This window comes from Pteropus medius, unplaced genomic scaffold (assembly GCF_902729225.1).
Source record: "Pteropus medius unplaced genomic scaffold, Ma_sr-lr_union100, whole genome shotgun sequence".
NCBI classification, from domain to species: domain Eukaryota; kingdom Metazoa; phylum Chordata; class Mammalia; order Chiroptera; family Pteropodidae; genus Pteropus; species Pteropus medius.
Window position 1 is genome coordinate 16,535,453 of NW_024349796.1, and position 12,167 is coordinate 16,547,619.

The following is a 12,167-nucleotide window of genomic DNA, read 5'->3' on the forward strand; positions in this document are numbered from 1 at the left end:
GGGGACACGGGTGACTTGGCAGAGTTCCCTGGAGGTGCACGTGCTCTTCAATGAGAAACATCGATTACTGACGGAATACTTACCACGCTCAAATTGACGGGAGTGTTGGCCTTTGGTACCGGGTGGTTGTAGAGTGTTTGGAGAGTTACATTCAAATCGTTTTCCTACAGTGAACAAAAACAAGAATTAAAAAAAAAAAAACAAACAGTAAATTTTATAAATGAAATCCGTATTAAGCAAATCGGATTAAAACTATTTGATAAAATCAGGCACTGTGCCTTTTCATTCCAGATGTGTTTTATAGAACTACTTTCCACAGGAATGTTTCGAATACCTAAAATTGAAATATTTACATCGAATAAATATAGAAAAGATATTCATATCTCTTTATCCAGAAAGAATAATAGCAATATTTATATTTAGTAGAAATAGGCATTTGCCGAAACTTAATTATCATAAAACACACTGATGCCGTGGAAAGAAATTATTTAAATAATTAAGTCCAAGAAGAACAATAGTATTGTGTCAAAACAGCACTATGCTCTGCACCGGATCACCGAAAGCTTCCATCCTGCATTTTCATTTTAAAATCTCCAACCTAATGTTTAAGGAATAGATGCAGTCGAAGTGAGATTATTGTACTAAGATGCAACACAGAGGTAATTCTCAAGATTTTTTTCAGGAGCTACCAATCACTACTCAACCCACAATAAGAGGGATTAAATAAAATATATCACACGCCTACTTCACAGGATTCGTATAACAACAAAGTACCTTGATGTTACACAGTCACTTTTTCTGAATTACACACACAAATCCAGTAATAATTATCTGACGGTGGCTTTTTATATACATAGATATTTTTATTCTCTCTTAAAATGTTCAAGTTGGGAGAATAAACCAAAGGAAAGGCGATCGTTCAAGGAAGGTAATCACTAATTTTCAGGGATTTGGGTACGAGACGCGTGACTTCTCACAATTACTCTTGTAACTTGACTATCAAATCTCTATAAATGCTGGCAAAAGTGAGCACTCAAAACTGCCTATTTGAAATTCTCTTTAGAATGACCTAAAAAGAAAGACTATAAAGAATTTATCTCTCGATCATTTAAACAACGAACTATACCACAGAATATTCTGGACGGCATGGATGCTCTGTCCATAGAAAATTCCTATGGCTACGTGGATTTCGTAAAATTCTAGCTTTTAAAAATCCTTTGCACTTGCCCGATGTAGATCACATAAAGACAGCTTAAATTATAAAATCTCAATATCAATCTCAATGACCTGTGGCACTGGATTAAAAATGAAAAGGAAAAAATAACAAAATCGCAGGTTAATTTTTGGTTATCTAATAATACTGAATACTTATAATGATGTTCCTGATAAGAAGGAACACAAATGTAGTCTTCTTATTTCCTCTTCTCAGGAAATCAAAACTAGATAGATTTGCTCAACGTATTTTCTTTTATATATTTCAGTATGACTGGTGGTCTCAGGAACATACAATAGGTACACCAGTACTAATTTATCAGAAAGCGTTTCTAAAGGTAAAAGTATTCAAAATTTGGACAATTCATACAATTAAGTTTGGTTCCACATGTACACTTACAAAAGCAAAGAACAAGAAATTATCATGAAATAGAATTCTGGTTTTGAGTTTTCCTTTAAACAACTAAATACTTTTATTTCCAGTTATTAGGAAAATGAACATATAACTTGAATATAAAATTGTTCAAGTGTAAAATGACTCTTTAATGAACACTTCACAGAATGAAGCACCTCAATTATAGTGAGGGAAATATGTACACAAGCGTGCACACAAACACTTAGACTTTTGACAAACACGAAAAGCTTGCTATGACATTATAATAATGAAATTTGATTGCCAAATTAGAAGGTTGCTCACTAGGAGAGTGAAAAGTAAGTCTTAATTTATTAATTATACGGTTAAATTCTGCTTAATAAAAAGTATCTGGAATAATATTTGTGCTGAATTTCGGTTTGTTTTTAAAGATGTTTACATGGAATCTTAAAAGATGAGCGTTCCACCCGTAATCACGAGGGGGTGACCTGTAATCTTGAAAGACAACTATGTAGAGTTACGTTCTGAGAAACTGAAGTAGCTCGGAATAATTGGGTGGCACATCATGCGTAGGAGAGTGGCAGCAGGTTATCCAGTAAAGAATATCGGAAGCCAGATCACGAGGCTTCTTGCGTGTCAGGCTGCACACAAGTTTAGATTTTATTCTAAGGAGAAAAGGGGGCTATCGAGAGGGTGGTTCAGTAGAATGACATAATCGGGTTTGAGAAAGATCGTTCTCGAAGATGAGGATCTGATGGCACTTACAGCTCAGAGAGCGTATGAAATGCTTAGAAACAGTATCTAGAGAGGAGGGAAGAAAACTAAATATAACACAAGAACACCAAAATTCTAGGTGTAGAGAAAAACAGGTCAAAAAAAAGAGACTGAGGATATAGCTAAAAACAAAGAAAAAACAATGTCAGGACAACCCAAACAAGTACAACCTCAAGAGCGAGGGATCATCAAATGAGAATTTACGCAGATAACCAGAGAATGGAAAATATACTCGGAAAAACTGAAAGCAACAATATGCGATCATTAAAGATTAAAAAAAAAAAATCTTTAATTTGAGTAAAATGACATTAAATAGCATAGCTAATATTCTAGTAAATTAGTCCTTGTTAAAACATCAAAGAATGATTAAAGGGAAAAATTACGAATTATCATCCCGGAGAAGTTCATTAATTCAAAAGCAAACTACAGTTTTTGTTTGTTTTAATTTGAAGAAAGAAAAGCATAAAGACATAAGAAAATGTGAGAGCTAAAACTCTAAAATTCTTAGAAGAAAACATATGGGACGGCTTCATCACATTGGATTTGGAAATTAATTTTTGACATCACACTAAAAGCACAAGCAATAAAAGAAAAAATACATAAACTGGACTTCTTCAACATTAAAAACTTCTGTGCATCAAAGAACACTACCATCGAAGCAGAAAGACAACCCACGAATAGGAGAAAATATTTGCAAATCGTACATTGGATAAGGGATTAGTACCTGAATATATAAAGAATTCTTCTTCAACACAACAAAACACAATTTAAAAAAACAGGCAAAGGACTTGAATGGATATTTCATCAAAGAAGATATACAAATAACCGACAAGCACACAGAAAGACTCTACATCACTAATCATTAGGGAAATGCAAATCAAAACCACAATCATATACCACTTCGCACCCATTGGGATGGTTGTTATCAAAACAAAGCAAAAACAGAAAATAATGAGAGTTGGGGAGCATGCGGGGAAAATGAAACCCTGGGTGACGTTGGTGGGAATGTAAAATGATTCAACTCCCAGGCGACGTCTTGATGATCCTACGAAAGACTAAACATCGAATCATCACCTTATTCAACAATTCTACTTCTGAGTATATACTCAAAAGAACTGAAGGCGGGGACGCAGCCAGCTATTTCTATGCCTACGTCAGTAGCAGCATTGTTCACAGTAGCCAAAAGGTGGAAGCCACCCAGGTGTCCACCTGCTGGTGAACGGGTGAGCGAAATGTGGTGTGTACACGCAGTGGGATACAGTCATCGCTGACAAGGCAGGAAATTCTGATGCATGCTACACATTGGATGAACCTTGAAAACACGCGAAGCTAAATTAGCCAGTCGCAGAAGGACAAACGTCATATGATTCTGTTCCTCCCAGGAACAGTCAAACTCATCCAGAGAAAGGATAATGGCTGTTGTCCGGGACTCGGGGAGGGAAAATGGCGGGTTATTATTTGATGGGTGCAGTTTCAGTTTGGGAAGATGAGAAAGGTCTAGAGGTAAGAGGGTCGATGGCTGCAGAACAATGTGACTGTACTTACCGACTCAGAACTGTGCGCGCAAATATGGTTTACATGGCGAGTTTTACGTAACGTGTATTTTAGCACAATAAAAAAAATGATGGAAAAAACATCGCTTACCAGTTCCTTAGTCAAGTAATCTGCTAGCGTATTCAGAAGCTTGTAATATACTTCAAACCATGGCAGGTAACTGTAAAAAAATAATAATAACTTAAATATAAACACACACATATATAATTTAGATCCAAAAAGCACAATGATGAAATAAACAAATTGATGCTATTTCCAACAGCTTGATCCTGGAAGGCAGAAAAGAACTATATCTGTGTTCTCTTTATTGTTAACAGTAACACTTTACATACTATCTATTATTAGTTTTCATGACATAGTCAGAATCCAAACTTGTATTATAAAGGTTATTCCTTACACACTTCTATTTTATGTTGGCAGTATCTAAAATTCCTTAGTCCTGTTACAGGGTATGAAAGCATCATCGAAAGCTAATTTATTCAGATAAGTGTAATTTATCTGTCAGATTAGGTACTTGTTTTTGAAAATAAACAAATTTACTAATTAATTAACTGCTAAACACTTACTTTTGAAAATGTTGAAGAATACTTTTCAAAATTAAACGGTTCTCCTTTGTGCTAGGGATTTTGGTTTCTGTGTCATTATGAGTTTTTTATAACCTGCAAGAATGCGAGCTCTCCCTGCACTTCATGCTGGTACCAGGCTCTACACAGGATATGCTGCCGCATCATCGTCTCATTATTAAATCCAACATTCGATTCTATTACGTTTAGAGCCGTGTTAGATGCTGACGTCCGCTGATGTGACATTATTTTTTTTAAAAAGACTATCACACCACGGTTTACGCTCATGAGGGTTTCTTCATGGCCGTCTCTGAGGCTCTGTCTCGCTTTGCTGTTTCTATTCGGGCCGTGGGCGTTACTCGCCAGTTCTATGCCCGTCGAGAGAGTGGAGAGTCGAAGCTGAGAATCGGAGACTCTCCGTGTCAAAATAATTGGAAGGATGGGGAATAAAACTTCTTAAGCAGCAACTTTACGTGTGAAAATGTGCTAGGAACTTTACACGTGGCATCTCGTTTAATGCTGATAATAATGCTGAGATGTACATTTGACCAAACTAAGGTAAAAGAGCTTATCCGAAGTCACCAAGCTACCAAATGACAAGCTTGGGATTAGAACGGAGCAAGATGACTGAGCAACATATGCCCAGGGTCTGCGGCAGATGCGCCCCCCCGCCCCCAATGCAGTCACTTATTTCTAGAATATCCAGGCTTTGAATAAACGTGTCCAATGGCCAGGCGTCATTCAGGCAGCTGAACCGATGGTGACGAAATTCGTTCTGGTTTAATCTTACATCATCCTACTTGTAATTTCTTTCTGCCGAAGCAAATTCTATCTCCCCACATTTGTTTAACTAATTAATGTCCAAAGCACTGTCTTTCTGCCTTTTAGATTATATTTTGTTCATGTGGGCAAATTTCTGTTGAATCTGATGCTTTCGTCTGCAAAGGTAATCCTTTGCAACTGTAGGTTTTAGTACTGCTCCTGTGTTGATCACTGTGGATAAAAATTTTGCAAAGGAATGGCCTGCGACATGGTGCAAGATCCCTCCCAAAATAACATAAAGCTGTTTATCAACGACCTACGTCTGGTATTTTAGCCAATAAGAAGACGGCATTATCTACTCTCTAGGCACTTTTTCTCTCTATATAATTCATTCATGAGAGATAGTGGGGCAGACTCTTCCAAATTCCCACGGTGGCACCGCTCGAATCCAGAAGTCCTGGCACCACCGAGAACTGAGTTGGTCACACACACGTGGTCTCTGTGAACACGGGCCGCCTCTTGGTGATAACTCGCTCCTTTGTGAGAGGACTCATCATGCCATGCCATGTTTAAACTTAAAACGTCACTGACATCAAATTGGAACTGCTCTGTGACCTGGTCATGCTCCCCTGGTCATGTCGAGGATGCGGGGACATTTCCTGTTGCAAACGATCAACGGAACAGAGAGCGGAGAGGCAGACGGCTACGTCATGCTGTATCCGGCCCACGGACATATTCTGTCTGGTCAACACCGTTGCTGCCAACTTCTAAATCTCAGATCATTCACTTAAAAATTTGGGTTTTTTAAAAATCAAAAGAACTGGCAATACCGGTCACACATTTTTCACTTTGTAATAAATAGCTAGCTAGGGCTGTGTAATGGCTTTCTATCTTTGAACGTGGCATGTGCTATTGGAATCACCAGACTCACCCCAACTTCCTACTGTCTGACACCTAACCTGCTTATCTTGCTTGAGTTCCCGACCTGATCACTGTAGGTAATAGAATTAATTCACAACTACTCCACAGGAAGTCCTGCTTACCTTTTATATGACCAAAAAAAAAAAAAAAAATGGTCCAGAGCACACAAAGTAGCCAATAATTCAAATACTTTCACAAGATTCCACTGCAAACTTGAAAGAAAAAAATGTGTGTTCAAAATAACACGCACACACAAAAAATAGATTATAAATTACATAAGCTCACCTCGGGTGAGAAATGCTATTCTCATGTTTTTATTTTTGTGTTTGCTTAAATAACTTTCAAACGCTATATGTTCAGTGTAATTAATTTTTAATTAACAGATAAACTCAAACTGATTGTCAATAAGCAAAATTATCTTTCACTAAATTTTATAGTCTCAAAGATAGTCAAAATCTGTTTCTTATAACCAAACGCGAAAATCCTATAAAGTTCAAAGAAATGTATTCAACATTTTATGTTGACCGAACGAGGCACTTTACTTGAATTTCATAAAACTGAAAATGTAATTTCTTTACCAAAAAATAACTGTGACTCTCATAGTTTTGTAAACATATAAATATAAAACAATACATTAGGACCCGTTATTTTCAAACGAAAGGCCAGAGAGTCTTCAAAGGTTAGTCGTTAAGATCATTTCCTCGACTTTTCGTAAAGACATACGGCAAAAGACAGATGGACCTAGAAAGTTGTGAGTCCCTCTGAGACTCCCCCCACACTTATGTTTCCACTACAGAGCTGATCAAACTTTTACATTCAAAAGTCAAAGGTTAAATAAAGGAAAGGAAACGTTTTTTGTCAAACCGTCAGGTGACCACTAACAGTCCGAGCGAACAGCAGGAACCTAACCAGCCCCTAGAATAATCAAATGAAACGGAGGAAACTGCCTTTCCACAGCAAAGTGCCTAATGTCTAGGGGCTGTTTTTCTGTCTGGAAAATTGACACAAAATGTGTAAAATTGAAACATTCTGCTTCTCGGGGATTTGCCCAAAGGAAGAGTGTGAGAGCTTCAAGTGTGGTATGAGTTAACGGGGGCCGGGGGGCAGAGTGCGGGGGACTACAAAGGCCCTAATATCACTCTGTCTTCCTTGTTAGGGTGTTCCGTTTTGAACGCTTGGTGACAATTTTATAGTCGTACAACGATGTTAATCAAATTAGGGGGAAAAAGTTATTTCTTGTATTTTTGCTAGCATACGAAAGCAATTCTAAATATAAACAACGGCAAGGTTTAAACTAGTCATCTCTTAGGATGTTTTTTGAAATCTCGTTCGACTAGGATCGATGTGTCCTAGAAACAGCTAAAGCATACAACAGTGGCTGAAAATCCGAAATTAAATATCGACTTTTATATGAAATCAACCTAAATGCTCACGTTTCTTCTAAAAAGTGAACGAAACGAACAGAAATCCAATGTACGTACTTTTAAGTCTTATAAAAAAAGCATAAATCCAGGAGGAAAAGAACACCTGGTTTGTGTAGGATCGTGTGCAAATTTTCTAGCTTAGAACTCCTAAGTAAATATAAATTACTTTCGAGCTTTATCATCACGTCATCCAGGAATGGAGAAAAAGCTTTATACACAAATGTTCTAGCTCAGAACTGGAAGGAAGCCAGTACTGTGTGTGTGTGTGTGTGTGTGTGTGTGTGTGTGTGTGTGTGTACGCTGAGGGGGAGGGAGGGAGAGAGGGAAGCATGCTAGCAATTGTGGATCTAGGTGATGTGTATACAAGAGCTCACTCTACTATTCCTGAAACTTTTTGGTAAATTTGATTTTTTTTTTTTAATAAAAACACTTAAACATTCATAAAGGAATATTCGAAAGCACATCCTGCTTTGGTCTTTCTCTGCGTGCAAGGCTGTCTTGAGCAGAGTGCATAAGGTTAGACTTCTCTTTAAACGCCAGCTTTTGAACTTTCAGCATGAAACACAATAAAAGCAGCCCTCCCTGCCCGTCTCCCCCACTGCCCAGCCGACCGGCTTCAAATGAGAAGGATCAACCCACAGTTTGGAGCATAATTCTCTTCTGGATAAAACGCGTGCTTCAAATACAATTATTTATCCAGATGAAAAAGCTGCGTCTGAGGGCAGAAGGGAGGCACATCCATTCCGTTATTTTATCCTAGTATTAATAAAAGAGGTAAACATTTATTTTTTCATAGAGATTGAAAACCTGTCTCCAACTCCAACAAATGTTTTGAGTAAACGTACAGCTCAACCCTCCAGAGCGATACGAACGTAGCTAACAGCGAATGGACAGTGTAGACGTCAGTTCTACACCACCGTTTTCTCTGCGATACACTGCTTCTGAAACTTTTTTTTCCTGTGAACGTTTCCAGAGAATCGAGCTTGACCGACATCCATGTTACAATCACAGCACAGACTCGTTTTATGGAAGCTGGGTTTCTAATCCTTAGCATCCTTCCTTCTCCAAGGCCAGCAACTCACATCTCGGGCATACGAGCAGGAAGCACCCTCTTAACTAACGAGTCAGATGACACGAGGGATTGAAGTGGGACAGACAGGACTTGGTGACAAACTGGCGGACTCAGGACACAGCTAAAAGCCACTGCTGCGTTCCAGCATCTCACTGCTACTGGGAAGCGCAAGGCCGAAGTCAGCAAGTCTTCCCGTTAGCAGGAGGAATGAGGACGTGAATGTTATGCGAGATTTCACTAAAATGCAAAAGGTTAGAAACAGCTTCTAAAACGTGTAAAACCCCTTTAAACGCTTCTGCCCAGAATCGCCAGTTTGCAGCCTTTCAGCGGCGATTCAGAAATCTAAGTGCTGGGTCAGCGACAGGAAAGAGCATATGTTAATTTGAGTTATTTGTCTCCTATTTAACACGCGAAACGTATGGGATTTGAACTCCTATCTTAATATTTAAGTTTTCAAAAGTAAACACAGAAAAACTAATCCTTAAAAAAGCCAACTCTTTCGGGAAGAATTCTAATGTTACTGGTAGAATCTTTAAACTTATTCGATAATGTATGTGGAAAGTAAATAAAATTACTTTTCGACTTCCTTGGATTTAGAGAAAACAAATAAGAAAAAAAATTATAAGCCTATATGTAAGCAGAGGAGCATAAGGAAGTACAAAAGACAGTCTCCTGTGCAAACTTTTTTTTTTTAACTACAAATACTCACCTAAGGATGCACAAGCAGATTTTGCCTCCCGATGTGAGTCTGCAGAACCCAAACCTCTGTTTGCTTTCAATGTCTGTGAGTACGAAGGCAAAGTGCTGTCCAACTTGATTTTGAGACACTCTGAAATACAGCGATATTAAAAAACGCAGAGCCCACGTCAGGATCCTCGTAAAGTAAAGCAAAAGCAAGAATCTATCTACTGTGGCGTTGGTTTCTGCTTCCCGACCAGGTGCTTCTATGTTAGAACTACATTCTAACACTAAAACGAGGGTAAAAAGTGGGAACTAAATCATGAGTCAAACGTTAAAACAAGTCAGAACCCCCTACGGGCTGAGCAGTTCCGCGTAGACTAATCCCTTCCTAGGGAATCAGGAGGAATTGTACCCTAAGTTTTTACAGGCCTAAAATACTTATAAATATGTCACAAATTCTGAAAAAAAAAAACCGATTACTGGAACTGTGGAAGTGACGGGCTGGACGTGATGACTCGGTCCCAGCCTCTCTTCCTGATGCTTCAAAGTTGGCTTGGAGAGCAAACCACATTGCCTTAGGACATCATGGCAGCCACCACCCACCCCGTTCGATGGCTTCTTCTGTTGCCATTCTCCCTCAAGGTCAGACCATGTGAATTATTCTTGGCCTCTCTTTAGCACCCTCTTGTAGAGCTGCCTAGATACTGAGAATAAATTCCCAAGGTCAAAAATAAGAATCCAATTTCTACAAAAAATCTTCCAAGATTTTAGCTAATTTTGAATGACGTATCACACGACCATCAGAGGTGTTGCACTGCAGTGTGAGGCGCAGTGTAAATCAGCACACTGAACCTTTACTATTTAAAATGTAGATTTAAAACGAACAAATGTATTTCCTGTCACTGGTTATATCTCACCACTGGACAACATGACTGAACATCACCCTCCTTGTCCTGACATAAAATATCCGTGACGCCTAAATTTTGGTTTTGAAACAGCCACGGGAATCATGTGAAAGGAAATAAGTTACTTGATTACAAGTGGCCAATACTACGAATCGCTTTCAATTGCCGAGAAACATCGCATTTCAAATGCTGAACATTTAACACATACATTTGTAAGGGGACTATTTTTTAAAAATTTACACATTTCAAAAACAACCTCCAGTGCCCAATGCCTAGCTTTTCCTCTTTTATTTTATCTTTGCTATTAATTTGAAAACTGCATCTTTAGCAAGCACCGTTGATTGCCCCGAACAGAGGTAAAAAAACCAGGGGTCTCGTTCACCACAGTACCTATGAGTAGCCATGAGCCCGTTATTCAGAAGATTATCTTTAATACTGTAAAAGTTTAGATCTTTACTAATCTTTAGGAAAATATTTTCCTAAAATAAATGTTCTTTAAAAATCCACTCATACCATCCTCTTAAAAAAAAAAAAAACTGATAATAGGGTGTGAAAACCACGTGGAGAAGAATAAAGCATCCGTTATCATGTTGGAAAGGCTGGCACTCTGTGACAGCCCGAGCACGCGCAGGTAACGCTCCATTCAGCCAGTATTTATTCAGTCAAATACAAACATAATGAGATTTCTCAAAACTGCCAGAAGAGTTGCCTGTAGCCTCCCGTAATCGTGCGCTATTTCTATAAAGCCATTCTGGGGAGATGACCAGCCACTGGTCTTGTGATATCACACAGATGGTCTTTTCAATTAGGGCGAAGGGATATGGAAGCCAAGACATATACATCGACGCTTAAAAGACACAATTCTAAGGCTCTGATCAAGGACATAGTCATGTTTTTTTTTTTTTTTTTTTTTTTTCCTGCCAGTGCTTACAATATGTATAGAGAACAAAGGAAAATGGAATCACTAGAGAGCTTCTCTCCAACATTTCAGTAGGGAAAACAAAGATCAGTTTAAAAACTTCTTCATTCCAAGTCTTGAGTTAATTTTAAGCCTCTAGTCACATTTGGAAGAAAGTGAAGAAGAAAACTGCTAGTTTCATAAAAAAAACACACACAAAAACACGTGTAACAGTTTTAAAGTGTTCACTAAGACGGCTAAAGTTACTGTGATGATGACATACTGTACCTTTCAACGTCAAAGGGGAAACAGAACTTTGGCACACTCTGTAGTACTTCCTGCAAAGGCAAGTGAAGAAAAAGAAGCTTTAGAATATTTTAGAATAGTTTATAAAGCTGTAGCAAAAACTTTTTTGAGACATCTTCTGGGGGGAAAAAAAAAAGGGGTTTGTTTTTTTTTTTTTTTTTAAGAAAAATAGCACAGGTTCCTCGACTAAAATAATTGATTATTAAAAAGGAATTAAGTGTGTGCTTTGGCAGATTGCAGTGACAATGCCAAGGAAGCCCCAGGAGGGAGAGGCCTGGCCTGAAGTGTATTAACGCCCTTCATGTCCCCGCTGGGATCTCCTTCGACAAGGCCATATGGGTTTTACAAGAAGCGCCGCACCATATGGGGAAGCCACGTCTGCTGCTACTGCTACCCCAGACTAGCCACAGGGACTTCTGACAGATCCTGGCTCAGAAATATAAATGTTGTTTCAATTAAAATGCAGGCAGAGAAAGGGGAATGAGGCTGGCAGCGGAATGAATTACGGAGGGGTGTAACAACTCGACGTGTCCCACAGCAAAACGGTTTTTAAGAAAGGCTTTCTAGAGCTAAAAGGACACATTTATGGGATTCGACTCTCGGTCAATTCAATGACAGAGACGCTAAGCTAAATCTCAAATGAAACTCTTAAATGTGTAACTGAAAACAGGTCTTTAAATTGAAAACAACATAGCTTCTATTCTGGGCACTTTCATTTAAAA

The 12,167-nt window shown here is 38.4% G+C and overlaps 1 protein-coding gene across 4 annotated transcripts in view; it reads right to left on the reverse strand.

Moving 5' to 3' along the window:
* The window catches only part of DENND1B (DENN domain containing 1B), a 153,489-nt gene that overhangs the window by 88,551 nt on the left and 52,771 nt on the right, over positions 1 to 12,167 (reverse strand). For all 4 annotated transcript variants that reach the window (XM_039883476.1, XM_039883475.1, XM_039883478.1 and 1 more), the window contains 4 exons: positions 11,428 to 11,477; positions 9,365 to 9,484; positions 4,004 to 4,073; positions 84 to 164 (listed from right to left, as the gene is read on the reverse strand). In XM_039883476.1, coding sequence (XP_039739410.1) covers positions 84 to 164; positions 4,004 to 4,073; positions 9,365 to 9,484; positions 11,428 to 11,477 — 321 coding nt within the window. The remainder of the gene's footprint in view (positions 1 to 83; positions 165 to 4,003; positions 4,074 to 9,364; positions 9,485 to 11,427; positions 11,478 to 12,167) is intronic.